General features: G+C 34.1%; 3 protein-coding genes and 1 long non-coding RNA gene across 7 annotated transcripts in view; 1 reads left to right on the forward strand and 3 right to left on the reverse strand.

Moving 5' to 3' along the window:
* The first annotated feature begins 13,792 nt into the window (after positions 1-13,792).
* Positions 13,793-14,778, forward strand: LOC105792594 (protein LEAD-SENSITIVE 1). Its single transcript, XM_012621238.2, has 2 exons — positions 13,793-13,953; positions 14,055-14,778. The coding sequence occupies exons 1-2, from the start codon at positions 13,866-13,868 to the stop codon at positions 14,555-14,557; spliced, it is 591 nt and encodes a 196-aa protein (XP_012476692.1). The 5' UTR covers positions 13,793-13,865; the 3' UTR covers positions 14,558-14,778.
* LOC128043095 (uncharacterized) overlaps positions 14,154-26,181 on the reverse strand; it is a 53,475-nt gene continuing 41,447 nt past the window's right edge. Inside the window, exon 2 of the long non-coding RNA XR_008198784.1 lies at positions 14,154-14,710. This is a non-coding gene — a long non-coding RNA (uncharacterized LOC128043095). The remainder of the gene's footprint in view (positions 14,711-26,181) is intronic.
* Positions 17,471-21,424, reverse strand: LOC105792598 (uncharacterized). 2 transcript variants are annotated; one of them, XM_052635012.1, is made up of 8 exons: positions 21,080-21,424; positions 20,232-20,492; positions 19,895-20,030; positions 19,201-19,262; positions 18,899-19,123; positions 18,620-18,741; positions 18,279-18,417; positions 17,471-17,990 (listed from the first exon to the last, which is right to left on the reverse strand). In XM_052635012.1, the coding sequence occupies exons 1-8, from the start codon at positions 21,422-21,424 to the stop codon at positions 17,820-17,822; spliced, it is 1,461 nt and encodes a 486-aa protein (XP_052490972.1). In that variant the 3' UTR covers positions 17,471-17,819. The 2 variants fall into 2 exon arrangements, with proteins under 2 accessions (XP_052490972.1, XP_052490971.1); XM_052635011.1 differs by lacking the exon at positions 20,232-20,492 and having other exon boundaries at positions 19,895-20,021.
* Positions 21,782-25,315, reverse strand: LOC105792589 (protein WVD2-like 1). 3 transcript variants are annotated; one of them, XM_052635014.1, is made up of 8 exons: positions 25,159-25,315; positions 23,494-23,884; positions 23,196-23,293; positions 22,920-23,013; positions 22,722-22,793; positions 22,483-22,593; positions 22,121-22,354; positions 21,782-22,037 (listed from the first exon to the last, which is right to left on the reverse strand). In XM_052635014.1, the coding sequence occupies exons 2-8, from the start codon at positions 23,878-23,880 to the stop codon at positions 22,026-22,028; spliced, it is 1,008 nt and encodes a 335-aa protein (XP_052490974.1). In that variant the 5' UTR covers positions 23,881-23,884; positions 25,159-25,315; the 3' UTR covers positions 21,782-22,025. The 3 variants fall into 3 exon arrangements, with proteins under 3 accessions (XP_052490974.1, XP_012476685.1, XP_012476686.1); XM_012621231.2 differs by having other exon boundaries at positions 21,782-22,354; XM_012621232.2 differs by having other exon boundaries at positions 21,782-22,354; positions 25,140-25,315.

A 26,181-nucleotide genomic window follows, 5' to 3' on the forward strand; every position in this document is an offset into this window, starting at 1 on the left:
GTTAGCGACGCATTCAATAGCGGCGTTTTTTGCCGCGCTTGTCAAAGCGCCGCTAAAGGCCTGTTTTGGTGTTGTGAGAGTAGTTTATAGTTAATTTGTTTAGGGGTTTCTTTCCTTTATTTTACTAAAAAAAGAAGCAGCCTTTTGTATGTATATTAGCCAAAAGCTAAAGTGTGTAAGGAGGTCAATTTTCAAAGGATTTTTCGCATTTAAACACATTTAAATTCATGAATTTTAAGTCATTATAATAATAATAGTCTCCAACTCATGCCACCACTGAAGAAATATTTATAAAATACATAACGCAATGTAGTTAATGGCTTCTGGATGAACTTCATGATTTGTTATCGGTTTTTTTACCTGAGGGAGCAACCTGATCTCACCAAGGGAATTAAAGCCTCTATGTTTGATGAAGGTAGTGAGAAAAAAGTACTAGGGCTTGATGGCTTCACTTCACATTTCTTTAAATTTGCATGGCATATAGTTGGTAATGATCTCTCTAACGCAGTTAAGTTATTTTTTGAGTGCTTGAGGATGCTTCCAGCTTTTAATGCTGCTACTGTTGTCTTAGTCTCTAAAGTGTCTAAATCTTAATCATGTTTAAGGATTTTAGACCAATCTCTTATTCTTCAGTAGTGTACAAGTGTGTCACTAGAATTCTTGTTAAAAGCATCACTTCTTTTCTCCCTAATTTGATTTCCGCTAATCAGAGCGCTGTCATACAAGAAAGGTGTATTACTGATAATACCTTGTTAGCTTAGGAGATTGTAAGAGGTTATAACAGGAAGAACTTGTCCCTTAGGTGGGCAATGAAGGCGGACCTGCAAAAAGCTTTTGACACACTCAATTGGGGGTTTTGTGCTTGATGTTTTGACTGCCATGGGATACCTAGATCTTTTTGTAGGGTGGATAAGAGCATGGCATTACTACTCCAATATTTTCTATCTTTCTAAATGATGGTCTGGTAGGATTTTCAAAGGCACTAGAGGCATCAGTCAAGAGGCGCACTGTCGTCTTACCTAATTATTATTGCCATGAATGTTAGGAATAACTACTATTAGTTACTGTTAGTTAGTAAGTTGTTAACAGTTTCAGTTAGTTGATTCTCTTGTATTAAATACATGCCACTCGTTTTGATTAACAACATGAAGAGAATTCCTTTCTACCTCCTGTATTGTTGAATATTATCATGGTATCAAGAGTAAAAAATTCTGTTTGACATAACAAATTTTTTTCTTTTTCCTCTCATTTCTCTATTCATGGCCACGGAGGCAGTACCAAAACCTGATGCACCACGTCACTCTTCCTATACAAGCGAAGTAGTCCATTCGCAAGGCCTTGGCAGTGATGGTTCATCCACAGTTCACTATTTTTCCAAACATGATATAATCAAGCTTGCTGAGCATAATTTTCTGTTATGGAAGCATTAACTTTTGCTGATTCTTGAAGGCTATGGTTTTGAAGGATTTGTGCTGGGCACGATTTCAATCCCTCATTCTTTTCTTGCAGGGACTGATGGTCAACTTGTTGAGAATCCCGCCTTTCTTGTTCATAAGAAGCAGGATAAATTTTTGGCTTTTGTCGACTGTTACTGATGAAGTTTTAGTTTACCTTACAGCAGCTAAAACAAGTTTTGACATCTGGACCACCATCGAAAGAAGGTTTGGCACCACGTCTAGTATTAAAATTTTGAGTATGTGTCATGCTTTGTACTCGATCAAGAATGCCAACTTCACCATCAAAGAATATTTGATCAAAATAAAGAATCTCAGTGATAGCTTAACAGCAGTTGGTAGTTTGGTCACCGAGAAAGAACAAATCAATGTCATCTTGGCTGGACTTTCTGCTGAGTATGAGTCTATTCGAGTTCTTGCTTCTGTAACTCCAATCTCTTTGGAATTGCTCACTGACATGCTGCTTGACTGTGAGGTAAGACAACTCGCTCTAATGGCAGAGGTTCCTATGCAAGCAAATTTGGTCACTAAACATCAAGATAGCACTCCTAAGCAAGGACAACGTGGGTCAGGCCGAGGCTAGTCTCGTGGCAAAACTCAAGGCACTGTGAGGGGTTGGTCCCACTCTAGGCCATAGTGTCAGTTATGTGGGAAGATTTGCCATCTTGTTCAAACCTGTTATCATAGGTTTGATGAGAATTTCTCTGGTATTAGCCACAACCCTTCAGTCAACTATCATCAGGTTCATAACACTACCTTTGCATCTTTTCCTACTAAATGCTCATCCATGGCTCATTGTTGTGGCGCATTTTCTCATCCACCACCTCCCCAAGCTTTTATTTCCGTCATCTCCGATCAGATATGGTATCCTCATTCTAGTGCAACGAATCATGTTACACCTGACGTGTCCAATCTCACGACTACTTCTCCCTACATAGGTACAAGCCATGTCACTATGGGAAATGGTGAGTCTGTCTTCATAGCTAATGTAGGTTCATCTACTTTCTTGGCTGGCTCCAGACTCTTGCGTCTGCAGAATGTTTTACATGTTCCTACAGTTTGCAAGAATCTAATGTCTGTGGGTCAGTTTGCTAAAGATAATGGTGTTTATTTTAAATTTCACCCGTTTCTGTGTTTTATAAAGGGCATCCAGACAGGGATGATTCTGCTAGAGGGACACATGCATTAGGGTTTATATATGTTTCAATTTTCAGAATCTGCTCCCACCACTGTCAGTTCTGCCTTGAAACCTAGCTCACTTTGGTTGAACAGTGCTTAGATTTCATCCTCTTCTTTATGGCACAACAGGCTTGGCCATCATTGTCATAACACCTTAGCTCGTGTGTTGAAGTCTTGTAAAATTCCTTTCAAACAAAGTAGTTTGCCTCGAATATGTACAGCTTGTCAGCTAGGCAAGGCTCACAAGCTCTCTTTTTCTTCTTCACATATAGTGTACTCTTCCCCTTTTAAACTTATGGTATCTGATGTATGGGGACCAGCTCATATACTTTCAAATGGTTTCTCTTATTACGTTTCTTTTATCGACATGTATTGCAGATACACTTGGATTTATTTTCTCAAAAACAAGTTTGAGGTGGTTCAATATTTTTTAAATTTTCATCAGCTAGTTAAAGTACAATTTGGTCATTCTATTAAAAAGCTACAGACTGATGGGAGAGAGAATATCATGTCTTATCAAAAGAGCTCTCTCAACTTGGTATACAACACAGGGTCACATGTCCCCACACCTCAGAGCAGAATGGTATCACTGAAAGAAAGCACAGACAAATAGTTGATATGGGCTTGTCTCTTTTAGCTTAGTCTGCTATGCCCTTAAAATTTTGGTTTTATACTTTTGCACGTGCAGTTTACTTAACCAACCAAATGCCTATTCCTGTTCTCCATCACGTTAGTCCATATGAAGTACTTCACAAGCTTAAACCTAACTATGGTCTACTACGGGTATTTGGTGTGCTTGTTTTCCTGATCTACGACCATTTTAACAGCATAAGTTACAATTTAGATCTCAAAGGTGTGTGTTTCCTAGCAGTGCTCCTAATAGAAAAGGTTACAGATGCCTTGCTGAAGATGGTCGAGTTTTTCTATCTCGACATGTTCGATTTGATGAAACTTAGTATCCGTTTCATGATGGTTTTTATTCACAGTCTGTGCTTCTTCTGCACACACCTCCACACAGGCAGTCACAAGACCAGCTAGAGCCTCTCTTGTGGTTCATTCCCCTGTACAATCTCCTAGTGCTCACCCTCCTTCCAGTCCTTCCGCTGATTTCCCAGCTGTAGCTGATGTGCCCACCTCTTGTGATCAGACTGAGTGTAATACAACAGCTCCTACAAGCATGAACGTCCACCTCATGTAGACTCGCTCTAAAAATGGCATTTTTAAGCCTAAACTCTTTGCTTCTGTTTTGGTTGAGAAGGAACCCATGACTATAATCGAAGCCTTTCAAAGCACAACTTGGACAACAGCTGCACAAGATGAATACAGTGCTTTGCTTGCAAGTCATACTTGAGACCTTGTACCTTTACCTGAAGGTCGACGTGCTGTTGGCTGCAAGTGGATCTTTAAGATCAAGAGACATGCGGATGGTTCAATTGCGTGATACAAGGGCATGCTAGTTGTTAAGGGTTACCTGCAAGAAGCTGGTATCGACTTCCACAAAACCTTTGGCGCAGTCCTGTTGAAGATGAACGTCATTACAGGAGCATTTTTGGCGCCTTATAGTACGTGGTAATCACTAGACCAGACATTTCTTACTCCATCAACAAGGTTTGCTAGTTCATGCATAAACCTTTGGACTTGCATTTCAAAGCTGTGAAAAGGAATATTGAGGTATTTACAAGGGACACTGAACTATGGGTTGAGATTCACTCAAGCTTCAAAGTTTGTGCTTGAAGGATATTCCGATGTTAGTTGGGGGTCTGATGTTGATGATCGCAGGTCAACCTCTGGCTTCTGTGTGTTTCTTGGAAGGAATCTAATTTCCTAGAGTTCAAGAAAACAGCAGGTAGTCTCTAGGTCTACAGCAGAAGTAGAATAAAGAAGTGTCGCTCATGTTACTGCAGAAATGGTGTGGATCCTATCCTTATTGACTGAGTTATGTGTTCCAGTTCAGAATAATGCTTTGATATGGTGTGACAGCTCAACTGCGATTGCGATAGCAGAAAATCCTGTTATGCACTCCAAGTTTAAGCATGTCGAATTGGACTTGTTCTTTGTTAGAGAGAAGGTTGCAGATAGGAAGTTCCAAGTAGGACATGTACCTAGTTCCGATCCAATTGCGGATATATTGACAAAACCATTATCAGTAGCAACGTTCACCAAGTTTCGGGAGCAACTTCTAGTCGTTGCCATGAATCAAGAAGTTTTTGACGGGAAGAAAAGTTGATAAGTATGGGGCATGTTAGGAATAACTACTATTAGTTATTGTTAGTTAGTAAGTTGTTAACAGTTTGTTAACATTAGTTGATTCTCTTATATTAAATACATGCCACTCGTTTTGATTAACAACATAAAGAGAATTCCTTTCTACCTCCTGTATTGTTGAATATTAACAATGAACGGGCTATTTAAAATGCTGGATGTGGTAGTCAATGAGACAATCTGTTGATATTTTTTAAGGGTACTATAGGCTCAATTGTGGGGATTAAAAGCGTCATTGACCAATTTTACATTTTGTCTACGCTGCAACTTAAAGCGTCAAAAGTGAGGTTTTTGCTATTGGTATTTCTCAAGAAGAGTTGGATGCAATTTATCATGTCACTAGATTTCAGATAGGGAAGCTACCTATACCGTACTTGAGAAGATTAACAATAAGGGTGTTTTCCTTTATTGGAGAAGATTTCTGCTTGTATTTCTTCTTGGATGCAGGTAGAGCGTAGCTTGTTCAATCGGTAATCTTCCATGTTCAAAATTTTTGGTATAGGCAATTTATTTTGTCAAAAGTTATACTCCAACGTATTAATCAGATTTACGCCTGCTATTTTTGGAAAGGGAAAGATGGGGCGACAAAGGGAGTAAGGGCAAGTAGGGGGAGAAATTTGTAAGCCCAAATTCGAAGGGGGACTTGGTTTAAAGAATCTTAAGATATGGATCCGTGCTAATATGATGTTAGATGATCCAAGCCACTTTGGCTCTGGCTTTGGATAGCTTGGATGCAAGCTTATATTTTAAAAGATCAATAGTTGTGGCAGGTCACGGTGAATGATCTTGGAGTTGCGAGAGGAAGCTAGTTCTTGCTTATACTTGCTGGTAGGTCATGGTGAATTGCCTGTGAAAAAGGACCGAGTCGAAATTAGAATGAAAGAAGGTAAAATCCCTTGCCATGAAATTCTTTAGCATCCACTACATATATCGAACCATTCTATTGTTGCTTGGATGGCGATTCTGAACAGGTTACCAACCAAAAAGAGACTTTGGTCTATGAGGCTTAATATCAACACTTGCTGCAAATTGTGTAGTGGGCTGAGGAGACAAGGGATCATCTGTTTTTTTATTGTGAGTTCTCGAAGGAAGTTTGCGGAGCAGTTCTTAAGCTTTGCAATATTAATAGAAGACTTAGTTGTTAGAGTCAAGAACTCAGGTGGGCTATCACATAAAAATGGGAAATTGACAATGATTAAAAATATTGTACAAAAATTAGATTAAGGGGGTAAAACTATTAATACTTGTCATTAGGCTTCTTCAATACACCCATACCTACTTTCTTTAAATTTAATGGTATCAATATGCGAACAATCATATTTTAAAGTCCTAGACATAAAAAGAGGAGGAGCGTTCTAAGTAACACGATGTGCATAGAATAAGGTGTATTAGTAAGATCGTGAGTTGCCTTATTTATATCTTAAAATGTGTTTATTTGAAAATTTTAAAATGATCTTTGAAAAAAATGAAAATATGTGAAAAAAAAAAAAAACTATTTTCATAGTTTTCACTAAAACTAAAATAAGGCATTTTGTTTGATTTTCACCATAAAAAGTAAAATTTTAAAAAGGATTTATTTTTATTTTTCTGAACTTTTAAGATTCAAGATTAAATTGATAGAATATGTAAAGTTCAACACTAAATTTATTGATTGTTTTAGAATTTTGACCAAATTGATTGAATCAGTAAACATTAGGAGGCTAAATTTGTTATTATACCATAAGAAAAGGTCACATCAATATTCTCATTAATGATTTAATGAAATAGTGACCAAAACATCAAATGTCGATAACTAAAATAAAATTTTATGGACCTAATAAAATAAGTACACGTTAATAATTGGGTAACTATTATAAGAATTTTATGAAAGAGACGTAATTTGAGATGAAAATTTATAACCGTTAAAATCTAAATTTAATTAAAAATAATTATATAACTCAATTAAACTAAATTTCAGAATTTATGTGACACATCACTTCATGTAGAGATGCATTTTGTATTTGCATAAGAACATTACTTTCCCTTCTATTATTATTATTATTATTTGATTCTCTATTATTGGTTTCAATTCTTCCTCATTTATTCCACTATAAAATTGTTTGAAAGTACTATTTCAATTTCCATAGAATAATTTTATTATAGATTCGATCATATTTGTATTTTTTAGTATAATATTTAGAATTACCCATAGCCCTTACTCAACCCATAAATAAGAGGATAATGCGATTGAAGTACACTCGAACTCACATCATCCTGTATTGACAACAATACTCATACCAATCGAATTAATACTTAATTGACCTTTATTCGTAAAATTAAAATAACAAAAAAAAAGCAAATAAATCAAAGGAAAGTATATATGCCAAAGATAACATAGTACAAGCCTTCCACACGACATTTCTACATCGTCATATGCCCCATGTCATATTATATTCTTTAAATTTTCGCTCCCCATATAAAGAAATTTTCTTCTCACTCATCCAATATTAATATCAAGATTATTAAATGTAAAATTCAAGTTTAATTCAATTTCTACATGTAATATATGAAATTAATTTACAAATTTAGATTTAATTTTCAGCATTTACAATTTATATTTTTAAATTTTCGACACAAGACTTGCATATGAAAAATAAATAAATGCATCAATAATTTATAATTAATTATTCTCTCTATTTATTTTCTAATATTTTTCGAGGTTGATATCATGTGCATAAATTTTAGTCCTATGGTTTGAAAAGGAAAAAAAAGTTTTACATAAAAATCGATAACTCATCTATTCTTTATGTATGCGTTTAAAAAATGTATATATACGTGATAATAATTGACACATTAATTGATGTTATGTATTAATTGGACATCAATTCAGTTACAAAAAATTAAAAATATTTTTTTAAAACAATAAATTTTATTATAAGAATATTTATGTTTTTCCATACTTTATAATTTTTAAATAAATAATTTAAATTATGAGAAAAGATTGTATGAAAGCTGTGATATCGGTCATCCTTATCACTTTCTAATATTAGAAGAATGAAAATCAGATTTTTCCTCTTGATTTTGGCTTTTCCTCCTAGAAAAAAATTAAATCCAACTAGAAATGCTAAAATCAAGAGAAAAATTTGATTTGTCATTCTCTTATTAGAAAGGGATAAGGATGATATGGAATCACAGATTCATACAATCCCTTCTCTTAAACTACAACTTTAAAATAAATTTAAAAAATAGATAAATGTTAAGCTTGAAATGTTGGTTTGATTTTATTAAGTTTTTCATAGTGACTTGTGTATTACGTAATTCAATATATAATTTGTTAATGTCAACTTGGATCAACAGGGATTTGGACTGGTAATTGAGTTGTGAAAGTGAGAAGGCCTACAAGAAAGAAATAAAGAAAGATGACTTATGGGTAGCGGGAGTTAATATTCCAATCGCTCTTTGATTCTTAAGTTAATGGTTTTTGTTTAGGAAAAATGAAAAAAGGTACAAGATGATGAATAGGTCACATAGCCTGACCACACGAGTGTGTAATAGAGTCACACAGGCCTGTCCCTTAGCCACACGGGCGTGTGACCCCTGCATTTAGGAAAAATTTTGATAATTCACGAAAAATTTCCAAAGTACACGATTAAGTCCCGATTTATTTTTAACGCGTATTTTGGTCCTCGAGGGCCCATAAAAGGGACGATATGTTTAATTTATGATTTGTATGCTATTTGATTTATTTATTATTCGTATTTGATTTGAAAAGTTTGGTAATGCTCTATAACCCTGTTCCAGCGACAGATAAGAGTTAAGGGGTGTTACACAAAAAAACCATCACAATTTTTCTTAAAGTAAACACAATTGTCAAAGCTACTTCTTTTGAAATCATGAGAAGTCATAAAGGAATCAAACCTCTTGTACCATTGTTTTAGTGATTGTTTCAAATCGTAAAGTGGCTTTTTCAGCAAACAAACATAGTCCTATTTTTCTGAGACTGTAAAACCCTCTGGTTGTTGCATGTAAATATCCTCCTCAAGTTCTCTATGTAAAAACATAGTTTTTACATCTAACTGCTCAAGCTCCAAAACATGCAAGGCCACAATACTAAGCAAACCTCGAATCAAACTATGTTTCACAACTGGGGAGAACACATCTATGAAGTCCACTCTTGGAATTTGACTGTAACCCTTTGCAAACTTTGCTTTATATCTAGGTTCTTCAATTCCTGGAGTCTCTTCTTTCTTTTTAAACACTCATTTACAACAAACAACCTTTTGACCTTTAGGAAGTTTCACAATATCCCATGTTCTGTTTTTGTGGAGTGATTCCATCTTCTCTTGCATAACTAACATTCACTTTTCTGAGTCTTCACAGCTAACCGCCTTAGAATAATTAGATGGCTCTTGGTTTGCATCTATATCTTCAGCCACATTTAAAGTATAGGTAACTAGATCAGCCTCAGCATACTTCTTTAGAGGTTTAATTTCTCTTTTAGTTCTAGTTTTAGCAATAGAGTATTGTGGTGAAAAAGTAACTCTATTTTGAATTTTTGTACTGGCTTGAGGAGTAGACTCTGTTGTAGATTCCGGATTAATCTAATGCTCCACCTGTTTTTGATTTTCTTTATTGGAAGAGTCTTTAAGAGATAAGTTAGGTAGCATAGCAGTTTCATCAAAAATAACATCTCTGCTAATCACAACTTTTCTATTTTTAGGACACCATAACTTATACCCTTTTACATCAGCTTTATAACCAAGAAAAACACATTCAATGGATCTCGGTTCCAATTTTCCATTATCAACATGAGCATACGCAGGAAACTCAAAGATCTTTAAATCAAAATAGTCAGTAGGATTACCAAACCATACCTCTTGTGGAGTCTTTTTCTCAATGGCAACGGATTGAGATCGGTTGATCAAAAAATATGCAATAGAAGATGCTTCAGCCCAAAACAACTTTAGTAAGTTGGCATTTGAAAACATACATTGAACCTTCTCCATGATCGTTCTATTCATTCGTTCTACAACGTTGTTTTGCTGTGGAGTATGACGAACTGTCAAGTGTCTTAAGATCCCTTCTGACTTGCATAGTTTATTTAACTCATTAGAACAGAGCCCTAAGCCATTGTCTGTGTGGAGGTATTTTATTTGTTTTCTAGTCTGTTTTTTAATCATAGTTTTCCAAGGCTTAAATGCGGAAAACACATCGCTTTTCTGCTTCAGGAAGAATGCCTAAACTTTTCTGAAAAAATCATTAATAAAGTTAGTATATAATTAGCTCCACCTCTCGAAGGCACTCTAGATGGCCCCCATAGATCAGAATGAATATACTCCAACGTTCCCTTCGTGTTATGGATTCTTCTGGTGAATCAAACTCTCTTTTACTTTCTAAAAACGCAGTACTCATATAATTTCAGTTTGCAAATTCCTTGCCCATCAAGATGTCCTCTTTTGCTCAATTCTACCATGCCATTCTCACTCATATGCCCTAGACCCATATGCCAAAGTTTAGTAATATCATCATCTGACAAGGAAGAGGAAGCGACAACTGCATCACCAATAATAGTAGAACCTTGAAAAACATATAACTTACCATTCTTTCTCTACCCTTTTATCACAACAAGGGAACCTTTGAAAATCTTCAAAACCCCACTTTCAACTGTGTATTTATACCCTTTTGAATTAAGAGTACTTAATGAAATTAAATTTCTCTTAAATTCTAGAAGATGTCGTACGTCACTAAGTATTCTGACAACTCCATCAAATATCTTAACTTTAATTGTTCCAACACATGTGATTTTACACGAAGTATTATTTCCTATCAAATTAACACTTTCAGACACAGTTTCTTAAGTTGTAAACCAATCCCAATTGGGACTCATGTAAAAGGTGCAGCCCGAATTAAGGATCCACTCCTCGCTCACTTTAGAATTGGTGACAGAAGCGACTAAAAGTTCACCATCGCTATAGTCTTCTACAACATCAACTTCACCGAAATTTTTTGGTTATTTTCCCTTTTGATTTGCAACCTCTCTTTTAATCTTATTCTGTAGCTTATAGCACTCAGATTTAATGTACCCTTTCTTCTTGCAGAAGTTACAAGTTTTACATCTGTTTGAAGATTTCGATCTACCCTTATATTTATCGCAAGGATCCCATTCCTGTGTCCTTCCACAATCATCATCAGCATTCCGATCTTATCTCCCACAAACAATGAGACTCTTTTCCTGAGAGTCAGTTTTAACCACAAGATGCTTCATCTTATCATACGAGGTTAAAGAATCATAAACCTCATCAACTGTGAGAGACTCGCGGCTATATAAAATCGTGTCTCTAAAGGTTGAATAAGATGAGGGCAATGAACAAAGTAGAATCAACCTTAGATCTTCCTTATCATACTGAACCTCCATGGCTTCCAAGTTTGAGAGGATTTCTTTAAACACTGTTAAGTGTTCGTGCACAGATACATCTTTCTCCAAACGATGAGCATAAAGGCACTGCTTCATATGCAGCTTGCTGGTTAGAGTTTTTAACATACATATTTATTCTAACTTCTTCCATAATCCAGCGATGGTCTTCTCATTCATCACATCTTGCAAAATTTCATTAGACAAATACAGATGTAACTGTGTTATTGCCTTTCAATCATTGCGCTTCTTCTCTTCCTCCGTCGATGTCGAAGACATCTTATCTACCCCTAGCAGGGCTTCCTCTTAGTCTATCTGTGCAAGAACTGCTTGTATCTTTATCTGTCACAACGTGAATCTAGGATTGCGATCCAACAGCAGAATTTTATACTTCATAGATGCCATTACTGTGATTCAGATGAACAACCTGAAAGCTTGGATACCAATCTGTAAACATGGAACGTCGGTAATGACAATATATTGTAAAGAAAAGAGAAGGAAAAATAAAGAACACACAGATTTTTACATGGAAATCTTTTCAGGAAAAAACCACTTGCAGAGGAGAAGAAAACTCACTATGTTGAATTCGAATGATTATAAGAGGAGTAGACTATGTCTATTTATAGGCTTGTAAAACCATATTCTAATAGGAGTGTAGTAAGATTGAAACACCTTATTCTAATCAATATCAAATAGATAGAGTTTAATAATGTTTTAAAAAACCTTATTCTAAAATAAAATAAAAGAAATGTATTTTACTTTTATTTTATTTTACCACTGTATTTTATTTAAATAAGGATTTGGGTCACTTAATTCTAACAACAAAAAAAGGTCTCTCTCCTTCAAGAAACAACACAGAGAAAGTTTGAACTAGCAAGGGACAATCTTCTAAAACACCGATTATCAAAGATGGTATTAGCTAAATAAAATGACATGATTAAACTTCTTCTTCTTAGGTCTAATGTGCATTTTCATTCCAACATCAAGTTATGATTGTATAAACAAAAGAATGTGGAATAAACAAGCAGTAAAATACTAAAAATAGTGCCCAAATTTTCAAGAGTAAAAGCCTACATCAACTCGCCAGTGATGGATGGTGACCTGGTAGACGCCGGAGTGCCGGACGAAAGGTGGCTAGCCTGGTAGAGATTTTGGGAGATTTCAATTCGGGATTTTGAAGGTTAGGTATTATTTTTTTTCTATCGTTTGTTACTTGCTTTAGAGTTTAGACTTTAAGTTTTAGTTTTAGATTTTTATTTTTATTTATTAAATTATTTGTATTTTTTATGATTGGGTTGGGTAATTGGGTTGGGTACTTGGGTTTATATATATTAAATTGGGTTTATGTTGCATTGGGTTTGGGTGAATAGTGGGCCTATTTATATATTATAATTTATTTATTAATTTTTTTAGTTAAACCGAAAAAATTCGGTTAACCGACAGATTTTGAACCGAATTAACCGTTAACCAAAAATTCAAAAAATTATTAACCGACCCCTGACCAAAAAAATTCGGTTAACCGACCGATTAACCGAATTCGGTTGGTTAACTGAATTTTTTCGGTTTTACCTGAAATTTGCACACCGCTACTGGCAGGGGTCCCAATTTCCCCCTAAAATGGAAAATTTTTCATATAAGCGCTTTAAATTTTTTACAATTTAAATTAGAAAAAATAAAATTACACTTTGCCCTCCTAAAAATGATAAAAATTAATTTAATATTTTAAAAATTATTAAAATGATAAAATTATATTTTTACTATCATAAAATTATAATTTAATTTCGGTCCCTTAAAAATTTTCTAGCTTCATCTATATGAAATACAAATATATTACAATAACAATTCCCACCAAAGCATCTTACAAAATAGGACTACAAAATATCCTAACAAAATTTAGGAAAAATAATGAAAATTTCAAGATATTCTTTTAAGTCACTCGATCTAATTTCCATAAAATAGGGAATTCAATTTGCATGATGAATTGAAATTCGATCATTTATGATTTGTTCCTCCGTTAGATTAATATTCTAAGATGTGCCATGAAAGCTTGCAACAGATTATGAGTTCAACATTCAAATAGATTTAGCTAAAATGATTATCAGTTCTAAACATGATAAATTATTGTTTCAGCCTAGCTACAACATAAGTTGAAACTGCTCTTGTAGCTGAAACCATAATTTCTCCAACAGAGGTTTCATCTGCACCACATTTATAGACCAAAATTTATGATTAAACAACTATATTTTCCAAATAATTTAAATTTATTTCAAATCTACCCGTAAAAGAGCTAAAGGGGTATAGGCAATAGGGGCTTTAATGCAACTAAAATCATGTCAAGCATTTGCATTGGTATGTGAACTGGCACCATTGAAGGAACGTTTGATTCCTTTGAACAATATTGTCTAGCAAGCATCAGAACCTCCTTTCCAAAACTTTCAAAGCATAATTATATGTTTTCTCTTTATTAAATTTGATTCTCGATTTTTTGTTGCTCCTTCTAATCACATCTACTATAAATTTGCCTTAGTTTATTGCTAAAAACACAACTTAAAACAAAAGATTTTAACTAGAAATCATAAATGGGACAGCCACAAAGCAAACCAAGGTTTCTTCAACCAGGGGATCACATCTACTGTGAAAGAGAGGGAGGTTTATATGATCACCATGGTTTGCTTCTATTTCTTTTCAATTTTTTATCCGTATACCTAGAAGATCATAACATGTAAACACACACATAAACATTGGGTGTTTCTGATTGAGCACTGCAGGAATATATGTGGGGGACGACATGGTTATTCATCTCCAGGGAAAAGCCAAGAAACTTGAGCCGCTACCTGAATGCCGTAAATGTAAAGACAAGCGTGTCCAAAATGGTGAAATAGCAAAAGTATGCATAGATTGTTTCCTTCGTGGTGAAAAGCCCCGGATCTATGACTATGGAGTTCCCCTTAATAAATTCCGTTTCAGAAAACGTGGTACTTGCTGCCCACACTATTCCAAGCCTCCCCATGAAGTTATTAACAAAGCAACTTATTTCGTTGAAGGGGCAAGCTTTGGCGACTACGATATGTTTAATAACAACTGTGAGAACTTCGCTGTGTATTGCAAAACAGGCTGTGCCGATGGTTACCAGATTGTAGGCTTTCTTGAAAAAGGTAGTCTTGCTACTGCTGCTGTTGCTGCTTCTCTTGGTGGTCCCCCTGGTATAGTTTTGTGCGCTGCTTCTATGGCAATTTATGGTACTTCGAAAGTGGTCACCGGCCTCAATTGACACAATTAGCAAAACATCAAGCTCCTGGTAACTTCTGCCTGCAACTCATTCACGGAACTTCAATTACATCTTACTTATATGTATGAACCATGTTAAGAAGATCTCATATCCCAATAAACTTAAAAGTCAAAGCCAACTAGTGCTGATATTCACCTATATGCAAATGTGAATTATTTATCATCTTTTTTTTATAAATACTAAAAATTTTATGACGGTAGAAATTGCATATTTGATATATAAGTGTGTGTTTGAAAACAATATAAAATAAATAATAAAATATATGATTTGAAACTAATAATAACAATACATATGCAAAATGCACAAAATTAAAATGAAAAATTAATTTAAATTGTGAGTAAAAATTTAAATAGATAAATACATCATATTAAGAATATCAAATGCAATCAATTGCTTATCATTGGTATTGTTATTTTCTATAGCACTTAAAATGTTATCGTGTTAATATGTTATCAAAATGTTATCATATTGGTGAAAAGAAAATTCAATATTAAATATTTTTTTGGAAAAGATACAATATTGAGTTGATCCGTGACTTTAACTCAATCAACCATACTATCTATATTAGAAATCTTATTACATGCGTATACGTGTGAAAATCATATATTTAGAATACAAATTTGTGTTTAAAAATAACACACGATATAGTTAATTTTGGAATTAATTAATAATAACACATGCCATATGTACAATACTAAAATAAAAAATTAGATTAAATTATGAGTAAAACGAAATTTAAATCACATCATATTAAGAATACTAAATGAATACAATTGTTTATCATTATTTTGTCATTAATCCTGAATTGATTTTGTGTTTGTTAACTCGATTGATCAACTCAAAATCTCCAAGAGGGAAGGAGAATTGGCCTTTAAGAAAAATGATGGAAGCAATAAAAGAAAATGAAACAATGAACATAAGAATTTATACTGGTTCTGCCCCAATTGCCTACTCTACTACCTTAACTTTCTACAACTAAGGATTTACTAATTTGATAACCTTGAGGATAATGTTTAACCTTAAAATTTTCCTTAAAATTTGTACCCAAAATCTTAAGTTTGTAACTCTCCTAAGGTTTCTATTCAAACCTTAAGATTCAACCATCTTAAAAAGATACAAAGAAGCAAACAAAGAAATAATCCTTACAATATCAAAATGTTTGCCAATTAAGCTCAAATAAATAAGAATACACTTGAGCTAAAGAAGAACAATGAAAGCTCAGAAGTGTGTATAAGAAGAATATGAAAGAATTAAACACTAAGGTTGTTTTGATTGATCTTTAAGCTTGATGATCTCTCTCTTTATTGTAGGACATTTGAAAGATGGTATTTATACCATCTAATTCATTTTCAACCATTGTGGTTGTTGTGAAAGTTAATAGAGCCATTGGAATGAAAATACTAGATCGTTTAAATTAACCAACAACAAAAGGTATTGATACTTTTTCTACGAATATTAATACTATTAGCATTTAATGCCTGATTCAGTGACCGTTAAAGTTAATTAATTTACATCGATACCAAAAATAATTTATCGATATCTGGTAAATGGTATCGACACTTTTTGTAATTGATTGAAAACAAAATGTCAATTTGATATCGATTTTATAAAGGGTATCGATATTTTGAAAACTATAAAAACTTGGCCAAAAAGTCTATTTTTTGGCATGGAGTAATATTGACTTATTTTAAAATAATTTTAACTTGATTGAAAATGTTTAACTCAATTGAAACCATTTTAACTTGATTTTATCATTTTACTAATTTTGTTGAACTTTAACTTTTATTCAAAAATATTTTAACTTGTTATATCAATAAAACATCATGACACATTGACAATTAGCTTTGTAATAATTCAAATACGACATGTCTGGAGTGCTTGCAAATACTTAATACGATAAAGAAATCAGCCCAAATGATCCAAAGCAGCAAAAATCGACAAAAGAATCGAGCATTCACCAAACTAGAGAGGATGACAACAAAACCATCCCTAAAATCACTTGTAAAACTAAGGATACATGCATAAGTAAGACTAAAAAATGTTCTATAAGAGCATATAAAAACTTCTAAAACTGAAAATTTATTAAACAATTGAAATACAAACAAAAATATATATAAAACTTAAGACAGCACGGATCCAAATTGACTCATGACATAATTTATTATTTTGAAAACTATTGATGACTGGTGGAGTTTTAGCGAACGACATACGTCGTCATCTACCCGTCACAACTTGTGAAAACAACAAAAATACCCACAAAATAAATTTGCAAACTGAAAAGAGAGCAGTCATGTGAAGTGAATGAAAAGAAGAAAGAAAGAAAAGGGTTGGTGGGAGGAGAAAAAGGCAAGCAATAGCCAGTTTCACTGGGCAAAACAAAATATAAGAAACAAACGGCTTGGAGAAAAAACTATACACGTGAAACTATAATTATTGTTCAAATATATACTTAAAACTTTAGTTTTGATTTAATCATACACATTTAAAGCAATAAATATATTAATTTATTTTTATATTGGACAAATATAATTATTTATATACACAATAATATTATATCAATAATTATTTTAATAACTTATAAGAATTGAATCAAATAAGAAATTACATAAAATTAAAATTCATATATATAATTGCAAATGTAACTTTGAATCGGAATAATAACAGTCATACAACGTGCGGTTGAAAATCCAGTTTGATTTTGTTGAAACTATAAACTCGTTTTCCCTCAAGAACAAGAAATTATAATCCAATTTAATTGTTATTGGCGTTGTAAAGAAAGCGAGGAAAAAGAAAAAGAAATACGAAGCCAAGCAATGGAACTGGGTAACCAAAAATAACATTAAAAAGAATGAAAAAGAAGGGAAGTTTGGAAACGCAAAAAGCCAAAGAAAAAAATATAAAAACCAAAAACTTTAATTTGTATTGTTTTCTTGTTTACACAATTAATAACGGATTGCATGAGATCAGAGCCAAAATTTAGTGATTTAACTTGCTAACATTACTGGTTAAATGATGATCGGAGCTTCGGGAACCTTGATATTCGATTTATAGCTGCTGGATTGCATCAGAGCCACTGGTAAGGAATGTCAGCCGCCAAGAGCAAGAACATGTAGTTCAGTTCACTTGGTTGATATGGTCGTCCAGAAGGTCTAGATTCAAATCTCGCTATTTGCAATTTATTCCTAGGGCAAGAGAAGATCTTACTGTGGGACTGTTGCAGGATTGAAGGTTGAAGATTGAGATTTTAAGTGGCAAGTTGAAATGCTGACATTTCATTGTGTTGTTTTAAGGATGATTCAACCCCTGCAAGTGCAAATTGTCCAATATCATGTCCTTCAATTGCCTCAAATCCCTTCTCTAAGCCAACAGCAAACTCTTCAGGACATGCTCCATCACTTTGTAAATAGTCTGCAATCTACATCATTAAATCCACAACATTTCTTCATTAATCTCTATGTCAAAAGCAAAGGATTCATGAAGCAAACCAAACAGCAAGAGAAGGAAAAATAAATATGTATATATAGACATACATATAGTTATTACATCTATATAAATGCACTTTTAAGCAACATATTTGTTTTGGTCAGATAGCCTCAGCTAGTGCAGTCTGGTATAACCCGAATCAGAACTTAGGTTAGATGAAAGCTTTTTTGGGTTTGCTATCAAAAAACAGAAATAAACAAACATCACAATTGGCACTTACATGATTGGCAAGAGCCATGCCACTTAAAGCAGCTGACTCTAAATTCGATCCCAATAACCAATCACCGCAGATACCAGCCCTTCCATGAGGATCGAAAATACATGGGATACCTGGAGTGTTAGTCGGAAGAGTCGCACCCCTGCAAGTCCACAGACCAGTGGGAGAAATTAATTCAAAAAATTGCAAGGCAAATCTCTGTTTTAAATACTAACTAATATTTCAAGCATGTTAGCCCTTCTTTATTTGATCATTAACAACAGGCAATTCCGGAATCCAAGCAGGTTATTGATCATAATTGAAAAAACAATAATTTATGCACAAGTTCAGACAAAGTAAGTTACCATAGCTGAACTCTACTGTAAATAGGTCTCGGAAGTGATCCTTTTGGTAGTCCAAGTGCCGCTTCAACACCCTCAAGCATGCTTGTCTTCACCTTTTCTGCTGTTTGACTTGGTATATTTTCCTGGTAATGCAATTCGAAAAACTTATACATATCTGACAACCCCCCCCCCCAAACTACTATAGTTTCAAACACAATGTAACAGTAATATCACCAAGGTTCAACATAGAATGGGATAGTCCACGAGAATCACAAAGCTTTTCATCGGTCCAAAACTAACCTGAGGAACCTTGTTTTGTTTTCCATAGACTGCGGTGCTGAAAAAAGTCCAACAGTGAGGACCATTACCCTGAGAACCCAAAAGCTTCAGTGAATTGTTTGCCATCCAAGATACGGAATCAACTCCCTTAACAAAAGCTCCTTGAAATGTCACGTTACCATCTCCCATAGGAAGGTGATGCTCGAATGCTGCAAGAAGTGCCCATATTGAACTCAAATCTAGCCTCTACAAAAAAAAAAAAAAGTTGAGAACATATGGCTCCAGCAAAAATGAGAATATATCCAATAACAAGAACAATATACCTTCATTTGTCTAGCAATTAGAGGTAATCCAGATGAAGCAAGCAAGCGATTTGCACATTTTCCTGTGAAATACAAGAAGCCATGTCACACGGACTTGGGTGTGATTGTTGGATACGGGTATGAGTCAAAAACAGGTATGTTCGAAAATGTATTTTGAGGGTCATGTCCCTGTACCATGTCCGAAAATGTCTAGCAATCATTGAATTGCATGTATGTTTAAAAAGATCATACAAATTATGCAGCAAAAAAAAATATGTTATGATAAAGAATCATACCCTTCATCCTTCTTACCCGAATATCAGTGGCAAGATCTTGAGTACTGTCCTATAACCTAAATGGTTGGCTTATTTAGCTTTTAAGCCATCCTTTTGTATGCATACACTTTTTTATTCCTACCAAAACAGCTTGTTTCTAACTCCAAGCATACCTTGACTTGCCCCCAAACAAATACCGAAATATGTCATAACGTGAGATCGTTACTTATTATCTAGAGGTTTATCTGCATGGTCAGCCCTATCTAGATCCTGACTGTAACAACAATAGTAAAACGACATTCACAGCTCATTCAGTGCATGCATAAAATTAAATCATAACCCTCTTACCATAAAAATCGCAACATAACACTCCTGAGCAAATTTGAATTGAAAAAAATGGGACAGAAGAAAAAGACATAAGTGTTAAGGCACAATATTACCATTATGAGCAATAACAATTGCATCAAATTCCCCACGAGGTTTTCCATTCTCGCTCAAGTGCCACATCCCGTTAAATGGCTCGAGTTTACTTATACAACAAGGTCTCACTACATTGACCATAGAAGTCTGCACCAAGCATCAAACTTACTCAGATATATCCACTGTTAAAATGTCAACCCAATTAAGCACTTGAGACAATAGGGTCCAATAATGAAATGCGCCACTCTAGATAATTAGTATTTTATTTGTTTCACAAAGTATAACCTTTCCATTCGACTAATAGTAAAGCTTTAAAAAAATCAGAATGAGCAGCAAGAACGAAAATGATGGTGATCACAATGAGTCGGCTAAAGGGCGCCTCCCATTGACACCTATAAACCTTGGTGGTGATGAAGGAAAAGGAACAAACCGGCCACCTAATTCAAGCTGACCAACTAAACCTTGCCATTCTCGAACCAAGCCTTTCTCCAACCAATAATCAACTAGCTTGGAAAACCGAGAATCACTGACAGTAAAAAACTGAGCAGCATGGTCAAATATAAGTTGTTGAGGATCAATGACTCTAGTTCCCATTCTTCCTCCCAAACCATGCATTCCCTTTTACGGCAAAAGACAACAAGAAACCACATCACTTGCAATTATCCAAACTACATTATGCAATGTTAATGCAAATGGTTGAACTTCTAAACTTGTCCTCCCATAACTAAACTATTGAGCATTAAAACGAAGAATGGTACCGGAAAATCAAATGAAAGGGTTGAATTATATTAGCTTAGGCATGCCAAATTCACAATTTAATTTCATTGAAGTCTGGAGTTTCTCTTAACAGAAGAACAATATTTGAGTGCAATGAATATACAAACAAAAAGAAGCCTTCTCTTCTTCTGTCATATGACAAGAAATTTAGAGACAACTATTCATCACAGAGATTAATTGAACAACTCCAAAGTTAAACTTATGCATGAACTCTAAAACATACTAACAAAATAAACATTTCTTTCTATAAACTAAATGCAGTGTTTTTATTCAACAACAAAAAAAATCCAATTGTCATATACTCATGTAGGGAAAAGAAAAAAATTATTACAAGAAAAGAAACATTTTTTAATTCATTGATCAAAACACCCTAAAGAACAACAATAACCCAAATTAAAGCAGCACGAAAGGTAACCAAAGGAACCAACCGTGTCAAAAACAGTGGACTTAACACCTCTTTTCTCCAAGCTCAAAGCACAAAGAAGACCAGCCATTCCTCCACCAATAATCCCCACCTGAGGGTCAGCTGAAACACCAGCAGTGAACTTGACCTGCTCCTGAGTGAAGGTTTTCTTGAGAATTGACCTCCTAGAAGTCCCATATGGTGTTCTTTTCCTGTTCCTTGAAGTGGGTCTTTGTGGGTTTTTGGAGGGTTTTTTGGGTTCTTGTGAACTGCAAGTTATGGTTATAGGTTTTGGGGGTTTAAAAGATTTCTGGGTTTTGAGATGAAACAGAAATGAAGGAGAAAAATTGGGGAGAGCCGAAGGTGCCATTGTTTTTTTTCGTTTTGGAGGGAGCGACAACTAACAACAATCTTTAGTGTCTTATCCTATTATACTTATGTACGTACATACATACAAATATATCATTTTTCACTTATTTTCTATTAAATAGATAACAATTATGTAAGTTTACCGGCCATAATCACTTAATCTTCAATTAAATAGATAACAATTTCAGATAATCTTAGTAAGAAAACTGAATTTATAGTCAACGTGAACCAAAAGCACCCATGTTGATATTGCGACAATCAACTGGTTTTCGAGGGAAAAGTTTCCTTTTTTTTTTACTTTATGAGAGATTGTTATGGTTAAAGAAAACCTAGCATGAAAATTAAAAGGGAATTCGAGTTGGTTCAAATTTAATATATCAGATGAAAACAAGGCATTTCATCAACATTAGGATCATTAACTCTTTCATATATATGACAAGAATTGTGACAATATAACTTACACAACATATACATTTCACATAAACCCAAACCCACTAAGAGAAACCAACTCATCACTGCAGAAAATGAAACGGGCTACTTTTCTTTCAGGACTTCCATATGGGTACTACTGAAACTTCAAGACCATTTCCCTGCTAGGAGAGTTAGTTAAAATCCTGGAGATTTTCATGAATGAACAGTGATGTTAGTTGCTCTGCTCGGTGATTTTTGTCGGAGCAGTTTTTGTCATCTCTTTTACCTGTTTTGCTTGATCTTTCACCTTGTGAGTCCCATTGCTGTTGCTGATCTGTCCACTGACCTGGATCTTGCTTTTGACCATATTTGCAGTAGTGGGTCGTTGCACTTCGTTACCTAAGCTGTGGCGGTTAGTTCGGGAGCAAGCTTTTGTCTTTTCAACTTGAGTTGAGGGGACTAAGTCACCGCAGCTCATTCTCCGGGTAAGATTTGGTGACTTTGGCCGAGTCAGTGGCAGCTGAAATGAAATGAAAGTAAGAATGAAAGATGCATGAAACATATAAAAGCTTTCAAACAGCAGAAATTAAATTCCTTTTCACTTCAAGGATACGCCGAGAAGCGCGGACAGAAGATTCAAAAGAATACCTTCTTGAGTTCGACCTTTGGTGGAGGTCCTTCGTAGTAGAAACTAGGTACTGGATTTGCTTTGACAACCATGCTCTTTCTAAGCTCCTTGAGGGCTTCTGCTTGCTCTTCCTGCAAGAAAGCATGAGGGTCAGTCCATTTTGTTAATTCTCAAAATATATATAAATGTCACATATATGACTGCATGAGGAGAACGATCAGCATAAATATTATGTAAAGACGCTTAAAATGCCATGTACCTTGGTCCTTGCCTCCCACTGGCTTCTCTCAGCCTCCAAAGCTCGGTGTTTTTCCTCTAACTTCTGGTAAAACTGGATGGATATATATACATACATATAACTATGATCAGTTGAAAATGAATCGGGAGATATAAGCTAAGACTGACAAAAAGTATGCAAATAGAATTCATATATTGACCATTAGGACTAAGAACGTACCTCCCTCCGCTTTTCAGCACGTTCAGCACTTCTAAAAGTTGGTGAAGATCCAACAGTTACCCTCAATCTTGAACGTCGAGCATATATAGCAGTACTAGCCACAGTTAAGGGAAATTCAACTAAAACAACAAAGGCCAATTACACCACCAAAAACCCTTCCCTTAAAACAGTTAACAAATAAAAGAGAGAAATGTGGGTGTATAGTTCAGATAGGAAATCCCTTGATTATAGTTATTTTTAAAAGCATGGTAAAAACAAGAAGCTCATTGAGGATACGAGGAAGCGACAGACCAAGTATCATCTTCATCAGGATGCTTCCTCTCATAAGGTTGTGATGGCTTCTTCGACATCAAAGGAGTCATCGGACGGTTTGGCTGAAATAAATGGCAAAATCTAAAAGATCGGCATCATGCAAATAAATCCACAATATAATCTCAACATATGCATATCATTTTGTTACCCGTAAGGCCTTTTATATAGAACATTACAAATCTGCACTATCCTAACCGAACTAAAGCTACGTATTGTATTCAACGGATCAGAAATTTCATCCTTGCTCAAGAATTGGAGTTACCTCCGAATCCTTTGCAGAAGTAGGGGAAGGTGTAGAGTTAACAGTTTCCATGCCATTTGCACCAGTTTCGGAAGTAGTGTCATTCGCATGAGTATTTTCAACACTAGTAGATTTTGATTCAGCAGTGCTTAACTTATTGTCAGCAGACTTCTGATCTTCAGCCTTTTCATTTTTCTCTTCAGGGATGTCGGTACTAAAATTTGTGCTTTTAACACATAGCACATCTTGCTTTTCCTGACCATCCTCAATGACCGAGTTTTCGGTTGCTCCTTTTTTGACAGTTAAGTTATTTGGCTCGGTGCCTTGCAAGTTAACACGATTAACAATCGATTTCACTAAACCGTTTGGCTTAACATCCATGTGCACCTCTGTGAGTTCCCTCCCCATCACACTGCATTAGAAATACTTTGAACATTAGAAAATTGGAAAATGGAATCCTTCAGCTCAGAAAAGGAAAACTCCATTCATTTACAAGAACAGAAAAACAAATCAAAAGACAGATAATTCGTTTTTACATTGTCTCAATAAAATTAAAGAAAGGGACCATTGCCGTACATGCATAACCATAAAAACCAGCCTCAGAAGGCAATTTAAAGCTGCCAAAACAAAAACTTCAAAAAGAAGGACAAGGACTACATGATTATTAAGAGATTCATAACAAGTTTCATAGACCGAAAACCCAAATATCGCAACCAAACCTATTTTTTCATGTAGATTACCGCATGATCCGCAAAACAAATTCCACATCTAAGGCCAAAACATGCAATCCTAGATGAAATTAACAGTAATTACATAACCATAACATGCATATCAAGTGATAAAAATCTTTTATTCCCAAAGAATCCCTTTCTTAGTTTCAAAACCTTGCAATACTTTCACTTTGTTCCAACCTTGGGATGCAAAAAAGGTGACCAAAGACAAACTATCATGAAATGTAAGCTTCAAAGACAAACTACAAGGAACTTAAAACTCTATTTTAGTATGGAAAGATGTTCCCTTCGCGTATAATTGTAACAAGCGAAACACACACAAAAGAATAATGATGATAATAATAATAAACTGTTTTTTTTTTTCAATTTATCAACCATAAATCAGAGAATCCAGGAAATAAAAAGGAAAAATTGAATCATGCATGAGCATATGAAAATCCTTTAAACCAGAATAAGAGAACTCAATTTAAAAAAAAAAAAAAGCTTTAGCAAGACTCCACATTTATTGACAAGCATTTCACAATAAACAAACATTAAAACAAAACCTTTACATCTAACTTAAGAAAGCTACAACAATATACAAACCCAGCACTTATGGACCAATATGAGAAACCCCAGATTGATAAAAAAAAAAAAAAAGAAGAAGAGAAAAATACCAAAAATCTTCATTTCTTAGCATACTTTCACATGAAACAAACAATCCCAAAAAAACACCTTTAAAGTAGCTCACATTAATATGCAACAGGCAACCCCCCCCCCCCAAAAAAAATAGCAAAATACCTTTAAAATGACAGCAAAAAAAAGAAAGGAAAATTTCAGCTGAACAGATCAAAACCACAATGGTCAAAGTTAAAACTAAAAACCCAAAAATAGAAAAGAAAAAACAGAAACTCAGGATAGAAAAAAATAAAGATAAGAACTTTGGTGTATATATACATTATTACAAGTCTCTTACAGCTTTTCTTTTTTTGGTATTTCTAGGTTGATCTTGACTAGATCTTCAACCCCTTTTCTTATCTGTTCTTCTTCTTTTCCTAAAACAGACGAAATGCTTTCTGTGATTTTCCTTTTATTTAGCTCTCAGGCCATGGAAGCTGTGTTTTTTCTCCTTTCTCTGTAGTAGTGTTTAGTTGTGTATGGTTATATATAGGGGACAGTTTAGTCAGTTTCTAACTTTAACGCCATTTTTTGCGGTTCATTCACGGCGTTACGTCGTGTACTAACTATTTTATTTTTAATTGGGTTATTATGATATTAATATTCAGTTTGGTATCCAAACGAAATGAGATTATGTCGTCCAATGTATATTTGACATGTGTGTTCTAGTAAAATAATATAGGTACTTCATTAAGAAAAATTTAAGTACTAATTTAAAATTGAAGCTAAATTCAAGTGCTTAATTTGGTAAAAATTCAAGTATTAAATTAAAAAACTTGATACCAAATTGAATATTGAAGCCAAACTCATATACCAATTTAAATTTAAATATTAAATGGTATATTAACTCATTTTAATTATTAGAATGCGCTTTAGGAATTATTTAATTATAATTTAATATTTTTATTATTAATATGTTTATTATTACAAAGAATTGTATATTATTAATATTGTGGTTTTTGAAATCGAATCAACCAATCGAATTGATTAAATTGAGAATCAGTTGAAATATCAATTCGAACAAGAATTTAGATCAATTTATCCGTGAACTAATACAAACCAAATGAACCGAACTAAAAATAATTAAATTGACGATTGAACTAATTTTTTTATTTTAATAATTTTAATCAAATTAATCGTACTAATAAATTAATAATCCAACCGATTGAATCCTACATCTAATTTTAAATACCTTGATTAGTACGTGCTTTCCTTAGGACATTATTATAAGAATTGACTCATCCTTCTTCTTCTTTTATCTAAAATTCAAAGTTGAATTATTTCCTCATACTTAGTGCACCCACAAATTAATTAATTTGTT

Source organism: Gossypium raimondii, chromosome 8 (genome assembly GCF_025698545.1).
Source record: "Gossypium raimondii isolate GPD5lz chromosome 8, ASM2569854v1, whole genome shotgun sequence".
Lineage (NCBI taxonomy): Eukaryota > Viridiplantae > Streptophyta > Magnoliopsida > Malvales > Malvaceae > Gossypium > Gossypium raimondii.

What these genes read in the sequence shown, in the direction of transcription:
- LOC105792598 (XM_052635012.1), bottom strand. Translation starts at nt 21,424, where the DNA reads ATGGCACCTTCGGCTCTCCCCAATTTTTCTCCTTCATTTCTGTTTCAT. An exon ending in GCCCTTTAGCCGACTCATTG is followed by an intron (nt 20,031 to 20,231) that starts TGATCACCATCA and finishes TAAGTTTGATGC; the next exon opens with TTGGTGCAGACTTCTATGGT. An exon ending in TAATTGCTAGACAAATGAAG is followed by an intron (nt 19,124 to 19,200) that starts GTATATTGTTCT and finishes TTTTTTTTGTAG; the next exon opens with AGGCTAGATTTGAGTTCAAT.
- LOC105792594 (XM_012621238.2), top strand. Translation starts at nt 13,866, where the DNA reads ATGGGACAGCCACAAAGCAAACCAAGGTTTCTTCAACCAGGGGATCAC. An exon ending in AGGTTTATATGATCACCATG is followed by an intron (nt 13,954 to 14,054) that starts GTTTGCTTCTAT and finishes TGAGCACTGCAG; the next exon opens with GAATATATGTGGGGGACGAC.
- LOC105792589 (XM_012621231.2), bottom strand. Translation starts at nt 23,880, where the DNA reads ATGGGGAGGGAACTCACAGAGGTGCACATGGATGTTAAGCCAAACGGT. An exon ending in ACTTGGTCTGTCGCTTCCTC is followed by an intron (nt 23,014 to 23,195) that starts GTATCCTCAATG and finishes AACTGTGGCTAG; the next exon opens with TACTGCTATATATGCTCGAC. An exon ending in CAAAGGTCGAACTCAAGAAG is followed by an intron (nt 22,355 to 22,482) that starts GTATTCTTTTGA and finishes ATTTCATTTCAG; the next exon opens with CTGCCACTGACTCGGCCAAA.